The 15,647-nt window shown below is 43.0% G+C and overlaps 1 protein-coding gene across 8 annotated transcripts in view; it reads left to right on the top strand.

Annotated features, from left to right (window-relative positions):
- LOC146560965 (transcription factor COE3) overlaps positions 1 to 8,524 on the top strand; it is a 67,022-nt gene extending 58,498 nt beyond the window's left edge. For 4 of the 8 annotated variants that reach the window (XM_085296612.1, XM_085296611.1, XM_085296613.1 and 1 more), the window contains exons 12-16: positions 3,599 to 3,664; positions 3,892 to 4,063; positions 4,432 to 4,617; positions 5,040 to 5,129; positions 6,473 to 8,524. In XM_085296612.1, coding sequence (XP_085152738.1) covers positions 3,599 to 3,664; positions 3,892 to 4,063; positions 4,432 to 4,617; positions 5,040 to 5,129; positions 6,473 to 6,504 — 546 coding nt within the window. In that variant the 3' untranslated portion in view covers positions 6,505 to 8,524. Of the gene's footprint in view, positions 1 to 3,598; positions 3,665 to 3,891; positions 4,064 to 4,431; positions 4,618 to 5,039; positions 5,208 to 6,472 lie in introns of all 8 variants that reach the window. The other 4 variants (XM_085296609.1, XM_085296608.1, XM_085296607.1 and 1 more) reach the window with 1 other exon arrangement.
- Positions 8,525 to 15,647: the final 7,123 nt, after the last annotated feature.

The following is a 15,647-nucleotide window of genomic DNA, read 5'->3' as shown; positions in this document are numbered from 1 at the left end:
CCTGCACTTCCAATAAACAACATAAATATTTGATTTGCTCTCTAATGGACCCAAATATGGGGTTCAGGGGGCATGTAAATGATCCCACCAAGTGATTCGTCATTGTTAAGCTTGCCATCTGAGGGTCAGCTCTCGGGGTCAAAAGCACATTCCCAATAAAACAGCCCGCGGCGGGCCGAGGCTGGCATGTACATTTGGAATGAGAACAGAAACGGCATATAGAGAACAGCCATTACAGGGTGCAGGTGAGGTAGGGAGACTCTATAAAAAGAAGATAAAGCTGGAGGACGCGCGGTGTGCATTAGCAGAAAGGCAAATCGACACCAAGCCCACTCACCACCTCTACTCCCCCCTCCCATGACTTCACCCTCCAGTTGATAATATTACTCCACTATTGATTTCCACCAGCCTTCTCCCTGGGACCAGTAAGACACGTGGTAATTGTAAGGAGACAGAAAGCCAATATGGGAGTGCTCATGGATAGCAAGGGATGCACGCTAATATTGTTGCTACACAGAGAAAAAAGGGGGGAAGCTGCCTCTGATTGAAGTTTACCTCGTAATTCTAAGACAACATCGTAGATGACAGTCTGACCCTGTGGGAGGAGTGGAGATATAAAAATTCAATGCAAAGTCCAGGGTGAATATGAAAGTAATAAGTGTGAGCAGTCAAGTGATGAGAAAGGAGATTGGTTTGCGGGCATTGCGTTAAGTGAAGAGAGACTTTGGAATTCACCCTCCCTTTTAAGATCTTGTTATAAAACAATTTTCTATTCATAATATAAAAAAGACAATTTATAATACCATTTTGTGCCCTCTGGCAGTAATGGACAAATAGACTGGATATCACATTATATCACACTCAATTTCTCTCTTCTGTAACAAATTAGATTCATTATGAAATTAAAAGTGGAAACTCAATATTGTTTTATTATTAAGCTGATTGCTTTGGATTCTTTTCTTTCCTCCCAAAATGAGCATAAGCCCATTCTTTTCCAATTCTTTGTGTAATCCACAAGGAGAAAATATTACAAATGTGTTCATGTCAAGCAATTACCCATGTATTTAAATGAATCTCTCTTCCTGTGCTCTTTGAAGTACCTTCATCTAATGGCCCTATGCTTCTAAATGCATTCATTACCTCAGGCTAGAGCTAACAGAGTAATTGCCTTACAGTTTTATAATGGCATTAGCACTCCAAGCTACATAACCTAGGCCCTTTTTTATTAACTGTGATAATATAAATACAACATCCATGTTAATCTACTGCTTGAAGAATCACATTTGGGCCATTTTAGACCACATCTCCTTATTGTTAGATATTTTTTATAACACATCATTTGATATGGCTTCCCCCCCCCCCCCCCCCCCACCCCCTGGTCGCCTTTTTTCTCAGCAATAACATAAAACGGCTCCTAAATCTTAGGTGATCTGTTATCTGAGCAGTCCCATTTAGACAGTTGCGGAACACGAGACCTTTATGCAAAGCATGGCAAACAATAGAAGGAATCTGTCACGCATTTGTCACAGAACAACAGAAATCATTTGAAGCCTTTAATTGTTTCAATTTAACATGGTGTGTTCTGATATGTCTCCATGACAAGAAAGCCAATTACACTTATGCTGGAGCAGTATTGAGATTTACATGGAAATGCCCTCAGAACACTATTCCGTGTTAATCGTATTCACAGCGTGAGCTGATACGCATGGAAGCGTCTCGTCAGAAGAAAACAAACTTCTTCCTTGATTGGGTGCAGCACTTCTCATCATCCTCGGATATGACTAGGTTGCCACTTAAGCATAGCCCTGCGAGTCAACTTGGTTAGTTAAGACACCACGCGGTAAACGACAGATTAAGGATGAGAGGCAATATCGTTTTCCTCCCTCCTTTTTCCAAGCTCTCCTTATGTCACTGCTGCAAAGTACCATATGGACAAGGAGGGAGAGGACGTTTTACAGAGAATGAAACATGGCTTGCAAACGCGACAGTCTTAATTGCTTTAATTGTTGTTTAAAATTGAGAGCCATGTAGGAGATCTTGAAATATGATAGAATAGATTATTGGTAATTATTAACTGCAGACAAAAAGAAAGAAAACCACTTTATCTCACTCAGCAAGAGAGAGAGAAATCTGTTCTGCCTGATGAGAACACATCAAGACAGCTGGTCCTCTCATTTAGTCTACCTGCCTCACGACAACCATAATTCTTTATTTGTATGCAAACTAGATGCATGCAACGTTGAGCATACACACCAATTTCAGAGGTAAATGCCCATTCTAAGAGCCACCCATCCGGTAACTTGGGGTGGATTAAGCGATATGTTTCTATAAGAGAGCATGGCATACGCTGGAAGTGGCTTCTACAGTGATTCATCTTGATAAATCAAGGACTGTGGTAGATATGCTCCTCTGGATGAAAGGGCCCATACACACGCTCCATACACACTACATACGCTGTGCCTTGGAAATGCAGGCCAAGTCTTGGAGGCCGCTGTTTGAAGGCGCGAAGGCTGTGTTTACATTCATTTATGGCAGCTGCCGTCTTAATCCCACACTGCTATTGCCAAGTGATGGAACACTTCAGACAAATTACCGGGGCCCGCAAAAGAAAACACAGCGAATGTGGGAAGAAAACAAGCGCCATCTGAGATGTTTCTGGTGACAGATTTGCATTGCTTTTAACCAGGGTTCTAACAGCACAGGCGACAAATCTCTGCTCTACAGCAGGTGACAACAAGCGAGCGTTTTAAAACACACGCGAGAGCCGTGTCTGCAACTTGCCTTTGTCAGATTATATGCACTCTAAAAGGAGGAGAGGATTTTTCATTGAGCATATTGCCTTCTGTATTATAGAAAACAAAGAGAGTAGCCTGGTTGCTTGAGAGGGATTTAATTGTAAGTGCTGAATTCAAAGAGCAGATAAAGATACACAAACGGGCCAAACCCCACCTTGCTGAAAGCCCGAAAGAGAGTGGGGGGGAACGGGATCCGGGGCCAACTCATTTTCAGTGTTAAGAGCCAAAGCAACACAGCTAATCCGCATTGTCAAGCGGGGGCAAGCATGCAGACATGGATAAGACCACATCCTGAGCATCCGTGTCCCCAAGGCACAAGCACCCAGCTCTTGCTGGATGGGAAGTCATTTGTGAAGTCCTTTGCAACAGCCAGTCAAAGAGGTTAATTGAAAAATTCCTTAATGTCATTACAACAGAACTAGATTAACCCAGAGCTAATTCACTTTATTGTTCTGAAGAGAGGGGACTCAGCGGTGAACTCTGGAGCAAACGTGAAGCCCAGAATCAGGGGTGAGGTGTTGTTTTTAAAGGACTATGCCAGTTTAATTAAGATAGGGAACATTATTCACTGCTCTGCATGGTTGGAAGGAGTAAAATGGTAGTGCCATATAAATGCAGCTCTAGTGCCTCTTAAATCAAGGTGGCTTTTATTTAGTGTTTGAATATGTAAACATTTCTAAAGCTCCCCGCGACCCTGCTGCGCAATGTTGCTTTTGATATTTTCTGTTACTGTACGTACCACTGGGCTCTCCAATGTAATCTCTTTAGGTTTTAACATTTACTCCCACTGCTTTCCTCATCAGGAGGTGTTACTGAAGAGGGCGGCTGATCTCGTTGAAGCCCTGTATGGAATGCCTCACAACAATCAGGTCCGTGTCCACACAGCTAATTTAAGCATGCTTGTACCTCTGCTAAGTAAGAAACAATTTAGTATCACCAAAGGGTATTTTTACCACTATATCTGGAACAATGTAAGCTACGTGCATTGTGAGTTAACCATATAGTCATGAACCATGCATCAAAGAAAAAGCACAGCTATAAAGAAAAAGCAAAAAACAACAACATAAATAACAAAACCTTCCCCTGTGCTTCTCAGGAGATCATTCTGAAGAGGGCAGCTGACATCGCAGAGGCCCTGTACAGCGTTCCCCGCAACCACAACCAGATCCCCTCTCTCGCTAACACAGCCTCCCACGGCATGATGGGAGTCAACTCCTTCAGCAGCCAACTAGCAGTCAATGTGTCTGAGTCACAAGGAAATGACCAAGGTATGAGATTTTGGATACGGCTCTGCAATTCAGGTGGGTTTCCAAAGTGGGGTGCGGGGACCTGGAGGTGGGCCCTTGAGGGTATTCCAAGGGGTTTGCAGGAAAATGAGAAATAGTTACATTTCCCTCCTTTTTCTTATTAAAGTAAGAAAATTGAACAGGAGTTATGTCTGAACGCTGGGTTTTTTTAAAAAAAGGGTCCAATTAACATGTCAAGTTCTCTTCTTATTAAACTAGCATCCGCAGCATGCGTTAATATAAAAATTTTACTGCAACAGCAAAACTCCATTGTTTTTTTTTACTGTAATTAGCAAACACTCCACATACATTAAAAAAATATCCCTCTCCTTTTTTCTTGTGTTGTTCAGTGGGTTACAGCCGGAACACCAGCAGCGTGTCCCCCAGGGGCTACATCTCCAGCAGCACCCCACAGCAGTCGAGCTACAACACCGTCAGCAACAGCATGAATGGCTACGGCAATGCCGGTATGAACCTGGGAGTGCCAAGCTCCCCTGGGTTCCTCAACGGATCCTCTGCCAACTCCCCATATGGAAGTGAGTAGCTTGCCACTATCGCACGCTGTAGTAGCACTAAGCTGCTGCTGATTTAATTCCAGCTCCCACATTCGTTTTCACTTCTATGAATCATTTCTGACGGGGGTTTATAAAATTACCGATGGTGATAATATATTACCGGTTATTCACGGGGGCTTGTTTAGTTTTAGCACTTTGGAGAACACGCGCGCAGCTTAGAATCAAAGAAATATTCATTTTGTCTTTCACCGTTTGCCACCTGTGTTTGTTCAACTGGGCAAGATGTTGATGGTAGGGGCCTGTGAGTACTGATCGTGTATCCCCCCTGGCAGTAATACTATCCCAGCCTTACCTTAACTGCCCTCTCCCTCTTGAGCACTACTCACAGCACGTTCTCACTCTTACCCTCCCTCCTTTCCTTTCCTTCCCTATCGTCTCCACAGTTAAACAAAAGAGCGCCTTCGCCCCTGTGGTCCGACCCCAGGCCTCCCCACCCCCCTCCTGCACCAGCGCCAACGGCAACGGACTGCAAGGTGAGCCCCCCTCACCCCCTCATCCCTTCCCTACGGACTACTGGTCAGATACCGCTGCTCAGGCCTCTGTCCGGTTTGGTGAGGGATTAATCATTACAAATATATGCATTTTGACAGGCCAATTTACACCTTTCAGTTTACATTCAGACGCACACACTCACACAGAGCATGCCTTTGCACACACGCACAAGCGTAGGAGCGCAAGCTTCATCCCGCGTCTTCGCCAACATTCACACAAACATACATCCTTGTTGCCCTTTCATACAAATGATCCCCTCTGATGTCGCAGGAAAAGACCTTCCCAGAATTGTTTTAGTAATTATGTTTATTAGGTTTTGTGCATGTGTCATGACCAACATGATTGCTTTGAAAACAAGCTTAGCCGTAGTGTGTGCCCCAAGATTAATAACATTGGGCTTAATGAAGTGGGAAATTAAAGTTCATCTTGCTACACGTTCATACTTATTAATACATGTTGTGCAGAAATTAATGAGCAATGCCTTGCCATCATCTGCGCTGGCAAACTTAAAAGCATTTCAACCATGACTCTACAAATATACTCAGAGCAATATAATAATATATCATCCCAGCACTTCACTAGTCGCCTAATTGTTAAAACGTGTGAAAATACTGAATATATAAACTCTCAGGGTGAGGTACAGTTGCTAATGATATCCTAAGCAGATGGTCTCGGTAAAATAACGGAAGCTACCTTTGATCTTGCCTAATCTCTCTTGGATAATGACGCAGAGGCATAACTTGGGGAATGGGGAAACGTAGGACTAATGTGCCGCTCGGTGTTGGAGAGTCAAGGATAAAGAAGAGATGACGGGAGGAAAGGAAGTGATAGGACTGAATTTGCGGAGAGGAGAGTCTGGGTGTCTGGTACTGTAGCATTGTGGCATTGTGGGAAGTGACCGTGTTGTTGCTCTGCCGTCACCACGGCTGTGTCTCCTGGGAGTCTGGGCCAGTGTTTGCTATTACCCCAATGCCAGGAGAAATATCACACATAGCAGGACTGGCGTGCTGGGGGCTGAAATGTCAGAGCAGGAGGGAGGTTTTCAAACTCTCCCCGTTAGGAGGACACGCAGCAGCAGGCTGGCGGACACGGCAAACACTCACAGGCTCATACGCAAACAGGCACATTAAGGCTTACATTCACGCACTTGCGCACTGTCAGATGGCCACACACACACACACACACACACACACACACACACACACACACACACGCCATGCATGCACTAAATTACAACACTTTAATAGTTTTTCATACTTATATCCATACCTGCTTTAGCCTAATAAACTAATCTCCGTTACCTTTCTCTCTTTTTTGTCCCCAGCCATGTCCGGCCTAGTTGTCCCTCCAATGTAAATGCACTTTCGTCATCTCAAGCACCAGTCTACCCACTACCACTTCACAGGGCACCCCCTCAGCACACTGCAAAAGGCTGGTGCAATGTATAGTCCACCGCTTGTTCTGTTTTTGAAGACGAAGAAAAAAAAAAAAGAAAGAAAAGAAAGACTTTTTTTTTTTAAATTTTCATTGACTTTCACAGCCTGCAGAAAAAAAAGGATTTCATGATGAACAATATTTTTTTTCTGTGGGATTTTTTTTTGTTTATTCCCCCACCCTCCTCCCATTTTATCACCCTTGAAGAGGACACAGGATGATGAAGTGTTTATTTTGTATACCTGTCGGGTTGCGCTTCGGTCTCGGATTTGTCCAATCAACCACACGCTCAATACTGGAAGGGACTCTGTGGACTCACCATCTGGTTGTAAAGTAAAAACACTGATGTACAGTACATTTGCCAATGAACTTGTTTGCCTCAGAAATTGTTTTCTGTTTCAACTCTCTTTTAATAGATTCACAACAGTTGTGTGTCTTTATAATGTGACTTTTTTGTATTTTTATGTGTGAGAAAAATACACAGGGGCCAAGACAGTTTGAATTTCAACTGGAAAATATATGAGATATATAATGTAGAAAATCGATCATAAAAGTACAACAAATACGAGTAAAAAGGGGCAGGGCTGGGTGGGTAACGTTGTATCATGTTTCATTCCTGCATTTTAACTTAAATTTTGTAATTTATTGTAGCTAGAAATCATCTTCAAAAGTAAAAAAAAATCCTCTTTGATTCAACAAGCACACTGATGTGTACAAAACACTGCTCTGTTGATGAATATGATGTACTTCCATGTCTAGAGCTTCCTTTTAAGCAAGTGTGTTTTGCCATGTTTTTCAACTTTTTTGCTAGCACTGTATATTAATGCATTCCTAGGCTACTGTGAAGTCTGTTTCTTGTTGATGAGGAGCAGTCTCCCCCCCCTAGCTCCAACTCCCTTATGTGTTTTATATGTGGTAAAAAAAAAAATTGTAGACTATTGTGATATTGCCAAACGTGTGCTAAATATTTATACATCTGTCTTTTTCATGTTCTTTTAGATCAACAAAAATGAAAAAAAAAAAGAAAAAAAAACCCAAAACTAAATTACAATCCATTGACAATGTAGGACTATAGTAGTTCATTGTCATATTTCTGTTCCAATACACACTTGCGCTCACTGAGGGAAATTTTGTAACATATCAACTATAAATAATGTATTTATCTCTGAAATTTTGTATATTGCTTTTCATTATGTATGTATTAATCGTCATGCCCTTAATATAGTGATGCAGCACAGATAATTCAGCCAAGAACTGTTGCCTTCATTTGTTTTTCTTTTTGTATTTGATGAAATGCAATGTGCATATATTTCATGTGTATCCTCAAAATTTGTGTTACTCCGTCAAGACTCTCTGTCCATTTTTTAAAGGGGAAGTCAAACTTCATTGTTTATTTTTGTATTGATTTTAAATTATCTATACAGACCATTTTGGAGAAAACTTTGTTGGTTGTATTGTCAAATAAATTGTTTGTGACCCATATGATAGTTGTTAAGATCCAATAGAGACTAATGTGCATGAGGGACAACCTTGGAGATAAAAAAAAAACACTCCATCTGTGGTTGTATTTTTTTCTGTTTTGTAGAATGTATAGAAGTCATTTTTACTCACCACTTATGACTCTGCCACATAGCTTACTTGTGTTTACAGGGAAGACAAATTTAAAACTGTTCAACATTTGGAATGGAAACAGAAATGAATAAGCGATGTTTTATTAAAATTTTCAGTAAAAACACAATAGCTACTCAACTGTGGACTTCTTCAGTTTGAAGTACAGTTTGGCTGGCAGACAAACTGACAATCAGGAACAAGAAAAAGACAGTAGAAACTTCTGAGGACAAACCTGTGATTCGTCTGTAAGATGTAGTGTTTAGACATTGCTATAGAGATAATTGTTTGACACCTGTGGAAAAAGTGTAACATCCATAAAAGATGAAAACTGCTCTTTACTCATATTCTTTCAGCAAAGCACTCTGACATTGTGACATATTCCTACTGGTCTTTGTATCAGCATATCCTGCATCTGTGGTGCTTCAAAGGTTCATTGTAGCCATTCATAAACAGTGCAAGCTTTTTATTCAAAACACCCCAAATGGGGCTCATTCAAATCCCTCATTTCATTGCATTAAGCCACCTAGTTAATAAAGAATCAATACATTGAAAGAGCAAGGTTATCCTTTGTCTATAAGGGCTGGTATCGTTTTGAACCTCTTATAGTTAGAGCGTTGAAAGGGGGCCGTGGTGAAATCTATACTCATCAAGTGGGTCAAACAGAAGGATAGAAGTGTTTGAGGGAAGAATAGTGGTTCTCCTTAAAAACAACTGAGCATCTTATCTGCCATCCTGAGTGGTCGCGGGGAGCAGGTCGCAAAATGTCAATTTCTCATCAAGGCAACATTGTCCGAGGCCACCTCTGCCATAAATGCACAATTAAGCGCCAATCAGCATATCGCAGCTTATTATGTCAAACAGCATGCGCAGATCTGGCAGCACCGGAGATAGCCCAGGAGCTGCTGATAGCGCAAAGGACAGATACGCTAAAAAGAGCTATTTAATTTTCAGCCGCCTTGTTCTTTAAATCATTCCCTCGATAATCCAGCGCGTCTGATAACAACAGCCACACAGATACACAGGTTTGGATCCATCTCCTGCGCACCGCCGTGTCTTATTATTTTAAAAAAATGTTAGGACAAACAGCACATTTCTTTAGAAACCAAACCAAGCAAAAACAGCCAAAGAAAGAAAAATACTGAGGGTAAAAGTGCAATCAAAGAAAAAAAAAAAAGACAAGTTTAGTTTTGAGCGCTCTGAAGCCTGGCAGGCGAGCTCGAGGTACAGTATATTGTCTCAGCAGGTTTCCCTGTACCCAACAATCAGCCACTGGCTCTGCCACAACATTCAATCATCGTGAGAGCCTCTTTTATTGGAGAACTCTAATGGCTACCCTCCACCATGATCTTAATGTGTGCATTAAATATTTATAAATCCTGGGTCAATAATGCCCCACATCCAAAGCCTGACAGACCCCCACCATACCATGTGGCTGCCTCGCTCTCAAACACAAGCAAAGGTGAAGGGGTCACGCAATCAAAAGAGAGCGAGGTTCACCGCATCCATATGTTGCCACTCTTATCAAGACTTTCCTCGGTACTGGTTATCTGTCAAAGGAAAGAAATATTGAAAGCAATATCGATCTTAACTGGCCTCGTGTTGCCGAGGGCCACTCTTCAAACATCTGCTTGTGCATTGTTATATTTCAAAAAAAAAACCTCCTTTCGATAATATAAGCCTGAGCAGTAATATTGAACATCTCTTTGTGACGCGGGCCGCTCAAGCGTGACTAATAACTGCGTTATTAACAAGCATCACTTGAGATTTTTACAAGTTGATACGCAGTATACGTACTAAACATTTCTTCACTGGCGTGGGGTTAATTGCGCCGCCTGGCAACTACACGAGTGACTCAGTTTGTTTTGTTTTTTTCCCCTCTCTCTCTCTCCTTCCTTTTCTTTTTAACGTGACTATATCCAGGCTGCGCTCCTGTGCTGTTCAGGTGAAAGATTGTGCTCTGGTGATAGCGCACACAAAAGAGCGACCGGACAATAAGCCAGTCAATGGAGAGCTCCAGTTGAAAGAGCCACAATGGCCGTGCATGCTGGGAATTGGGCTGGATGATATAAAGGAATGAAACCTTCACTGAGGCCGTGGAGGACAAGCTTTCAGAAAAGAGGTTTTGTTTGCTCTTTATCAATCTGCCGTTTCCCATGAGAAAAAACAATTCAAACTGACCTTAAAAAGGGAATATTACCTTACGTATCCGCTCTCTATGTAACTCTTATTGAGGCTTATACGTTCACTCTTAATGCATTATCCCACATTGATGTGGTAATGCGAACATGGGCACAGTACCCGGACGGGTCGTAAAACAAAAAGCTGGACGCTAGATTTTTTTGCTTTGTTTTATCTTCTCTGCTTGATGGGCAGTGCTGAGAAGTACTTTTTTAAGGATTTGCTCTTGGACAGACAGGATTTGTGAAGCCGCTGAGTGATGTGTTTTGTGGAGGGGAAAAAAAAGTCTCTGCAACTCCCGTGAAGTTCACACATGAGTGGGAAGCTGCCTCTTCCACTCATAAAAGCCGCACTACTGCAGATCACAACTCGGAGATGACAATAACTCAAAATAGGGAGTGTGACCTTTTATGAACGATTTGAAATTTGAATCAAAACTGGGAATCTGACCCACATTAGCGCCGTCTCCCGTCTGTAAATCTGTACATCAGATAAGACACTGCTCCCCTGCTACTGTACACTGGGAGTCAGCTTTGGAAGGAAAACTCTAGATCCTCACAAAGATTTCCACTTCACTCACTGCAGTCAAGAAGGATGAGCAAAGTATCCCAGTGCTTCAAAATCCATTAAACTTGTATTTGGGTGTCATTTGATACTTCATCAATGTTTCAGTACATTTCAAACCCACAAATGCAGGATTTACCCGCGGTAGAAATAGAGCATTCACCGTACTTTCCTTCCATGAACTTCACCTAGCCCAAAAATTACACTATAAAGATTGCCTGGTCAGGGAGTGCTAGGCTGCAGTGATAAAATAATATCACTTGAACAGTATTTTTCTGCCACAGTCTCCACCACATAGAGCTCCTTTCATAGCACTCCTCTGTAGTGCTTTGTCCAGTAGTTCTGGATATGATATCATCTATTAATAATGTATTGGCAATGGATTACATAAAAAGGGAGCAGAAATAACATCCAATATTCATGCCCCCTGAGCTTGACTGTGTCCAATCCGTTTGGCCCATAAAACCTTAGCCCCATTTCCATATCCGCTGTGGGTCACAACAGGTCTGCCGCACAAAGGCTCACAGAACAGCTCGACTCAGGAAAAGGGCAGTAAAAATCGGGTAGATTTCTGAACCCTTATGAAACAGCCACCCTTTGGAAAAAAACGTGAAAAAAGCCCTTTTCCGATTTCAGCGGCTGTGAAAAACCTGGTACTGTATTTCCCTCTTTAATTGTCCCACTTGAGAAATTGACGTGCCTCTGAAACATGGCATGAATCTCACAGTTATTGCAGTCCCCTTGGCAGGGAATGTTGATACAACATCTGCATGCTATAGAAAGTAATGGAAGTAGCAGAGGTGGCAGCTGCAACTCTACAGGAAGTGTGCCATTTTCAGGCAGCGCTGCTGTGAGAACCACTAACTGCCAGCCTGGTCTTGCAGGCAGCTCTGATTGCCAGGACACTATGACAAACACGCAGGGGCTGGGAGTGTTGCATCCTGGGGGATGACAGCTTCTGTTTGATTGTCAATAAGGCTCATTAGCAGAAAAAATGGAGAATGTGAAAAGAGATTAAATGACTTGAGACAGGGTCCCCCTCATGTTTCATTACAGAGGATTTATCAGAGCCTTTATTTCATCAATTGAACCAAAAAAAAGGGAAAAAAGGAAAGAATATCACTCACTTCTTCCCTCCGAAAAAAAGCAGCGAGTAGTTAAATTTATATTGATAAAAATTTGGTCATTTCAGATATTGTAACAGACTCGACGAATGCTAATGAAGCCCTTCCGCACCTTACATAAACCTCTTTCCTCCTGCTCTGAGCGCCTCTCATCTTAAGAACAGTGGCGGATGTTTCCCTCCATCTTAGGGAGGAACGGCCAACAAAGCAGCGTGTAAGGGCCTTTCCCTGAAGAGTCCTTGTCACGCCGCGCCAAACCTCTGTGATTATCGTTGTTTTTGCAGAGAGTGTCCATGCCTGCCAATACCGCTGTTCCATAAATGAATTTGGCCCCTCGTCAACGAATTACCTAACACGCAGAACTGTGTATGTGTCACATCCAATTCCAACTCACCGGCTTTGGTGGTGTGTGTCAGCTGGAGGACTTAATCATCAATCGTCAATCATAATAAGCGAAGCACATTGATAGGGATTCTTTTTTCCCGCAACTACACAGTTAAATAAAAGTGTAAAGGGAGAAGTTAAAGCTGACCTTGTTAAATTGGGACCGCGATTTATATTCCTAATTTAGTGTATGGATTAATTAGTCTTGGCAAGTGTGTGTATATCAGTTTTCATGTGGCACAGCTTAGAGTTATATCTACTTGATCAAATCATTGCTCGCTTTCATAGGAAAGTCTGGAATGATATCTATCAGTCTTATCTTGATGTTTTTACTCAGAACAGGCTTCGCATATTTTTTCGTGGCGTACTTTTAATTAATACTTAATCGGACAGTTTTTAAAAAGGACTTTTTCAGCATTAGTCGCTAATCAATACCCCCCATCTCACATAATACAAATTTAATCACTGTGACCTGTTATAAGGCCTTAACGCAGCCACACATGCGTCCACGTGTTACATGCAAACTGGCAACGCGGGTTTTTCTCATAAGTCGAGGAATCTGGCTCATATTTTCCCTCTCGCTGATCCAATGCACTCCTCTCCCTCGTCATATAGATCGGAGTCTGCAGGGGCCAGAGGCGCTGACAGAGCCCAGATGCTCCCAGTCTGTCTGGGGGACTGGGGAGACTGGTGCCATGGGGTCCTGGAGCCTCTGAAGTGCCGCCCCCTCCGTCAACATGACCAAGGCTAGACCTGCACTTTCTCCAGGCTGAGACACTCTCCTTACCACTCTGACAGCCACCCGGCACAGTCACAGATTGATACATAGAGGGATACACGCTCACAGGCCCCCGCTCTCACGTAATGTATGGCCGTTCATCAGCCGTTCCTAATTAGAGACCCCCAGACCGACGCTCGAGTTCACGAGGTTACGATGACATGCTGATACAAGGTTACAAACGCGCGCGCACTCGCATGCTGATACCGCTCAGGGTTTCTTTTACGTTCTCATTTAATCCGGCTCCATCTCATCAACACTGTTTTAAACTTGCTCGTGTTGAGAGGAGTCTCTTTGTTCTAAAGAAACGAGAAAGAAAGAAAAAAAAAATAGACGGCGCACCATACGAATCCTCTGTCCCCTCGCTTTCTCTCTCAAAACACAAAGATCATTACAAGAGCATCAAAGTATGCCATGTTTGAAACGATATTTCTCTTTGTAGTCGTGGCATAGCATGGAGTGTGTTGGTATTAGATGCTGCTGTGGCAGCTGTCGTGGCTGGCTGTGTGGTGCCTCGGTGTCAGGGCCTCTGAGGCCAGGCTGTCCCGGCAGACAGACAGAGGGGGAGGAAACCTGATAGTGCAGCCAAGCCCCAGTCTAATGTCTGTCTATCCAGCTATCTATCCCTGCGTCTATCTCTGACTCACTGTTGGACATTGCCTATCTGCATGCCGGATACTCCTTCTGTGTTCCCAGGAACAGAGCACGGCTGGCAGCTGAGTTACACATTCCAAAAAGTCTTACTTTTATTCATTTTAAACATACAAACTTCTCTGGAAGGATAAAAGCAGCTGTTTATCGATCACCGAAGCGGCTGCAGAATTAACTTGCGCAGAGTCCCCACTAAGCTTGCGCCTCGTACCAAGGGGTGCAGGTTGCGATAACATTAGAATTATGAGCCGACATGTATGAAGAGAAGGAGATGGAAGCACAGAGTGTGTTTGTATTTGATGTGGGGGCAGAAAATTGTTCTATAATGAGGAGGGGTGCCAGGATATGAGATGGGAAGTAGGGAGTTGGAGACAGGATATAAGTTATGAGAGGGAAACTAATGTTAGGAAATGCAGAGGCTGTTGTTGTTGTGGTGCTATAAGCCAAAATGTACCTTACCACTATTGGCCATGATTAATACAGCCCGGCCAGGTCAAAACCCTGCGCTACCGCTACGGATGCCACCAACCATATCCTCGCTCTTTCTGGGGCTCAAATGAGTGTGTGTCGTATCTGAGGGAGAGAGTGTGTGTGAGGGGGTTAATAAATGTTGAATCAAACGCCGCACGAGACACTCACACTCCTTAAGGGTTGCCCATTAGCGGTGTGTGGGTGCATGGGGAGTTTATCAGTGTCTGGGTGATTTATGAAGTCAGACTCAATATCATCCACTTCACCCACACACATATGGACATACACATGTGCGCACACCAACATGCAAGGCCACATGCTCACGCACACATGCACTTATATAGTCTTTCTCTATGAAATGGAGGCAGATATTAGGCCAAAATTAAAGGTTTCACAGAGATTAACAGTGCGGATGATGAGATCGTCTCAGCGTCTTTTAATCTAATTCCTTTTTATCTCTGAGCCAGCGTGATGTGGAAGAGGTATGCAAGGTGAAAGCACAACAACAAAACAATACAGACGTAATAATAACAACACTGTTACCGATAAATGCTAAAATATCTCAAAAGTGTAAAACTGGACAAAATAAAAGGTGCGAATTATTTTTAGGAGACTCCGTAGGTACCTCCGCAAATTACACGGCCAATTACTGGCAGCATGTCAGAAGCTTTGATGCTGGACTTGTTTTTTAACATCAACCACAGCACTCTACAGACATCAGTATCTCTGGTTGCTAAATTCATAGCATTCCATAGAATTTACTTAGCCACAAGCAAAAAAAGGAGGGTGCTTACAGTGCACTTCAGAGTGCGCCTGGCTTAAATGGGACCCCTTGTGGCTGTGTCACAGCTCCCTTCGTTAGGGGGCTGACTGTAGCCTGTAGTCACCACAGGCATCATTAGCCCTCTGTGAAACCACAGACTGAGTCTCATTCTTCATCTGCCTGTCTGCTGCCTCAACATTTACGCTGAGATGGTGCTCCAATGGCAGAGTAAGTGAGTCCAGCAGCACGGCAAGACAGCCACACGGAGCTGATCGGATAAGAAATTCAAAAATGCAGCAAAGTTCAAATGTATTCAGTGAGAGGGCCACTTGAATTGGTTCTGCAAAGGTTAGAGCTGAGGTTATTTTTGGAGGGTGGATTATTAGGCTACCTGGGCTGAACAGAAGAGGAATAACTATGGGCAAGTAAGGGTCACTCTGGAGTTTCACCAGAGAGTGAGGAGAATCACGAATTTAAGGGGAAAAGGATAAACTGTCACTGTTACAAATATCACTGCGAGAAAACGCCGAAAATAAAACTA

The sequence above is a fragment of the Mchenga conophoros genome, linkage group LG13 (assembly GCF_057382185.1).
Source record: "Mchenga conophoros isolate Kocher_MC1m ecotype Shallow Benthic linkage group LG13, M_conophoros_male_GT1.1, whole genome shotgun sequence".
NCBI lineage: Eukaryota > Metazoa > Chordata > Actinopteri > Cichliformes > Cichlidae > Mchenga > Mchenga conophoros.
This window is presented reverse-complemented; position numbering and strand designations above follow the sequence as displayed.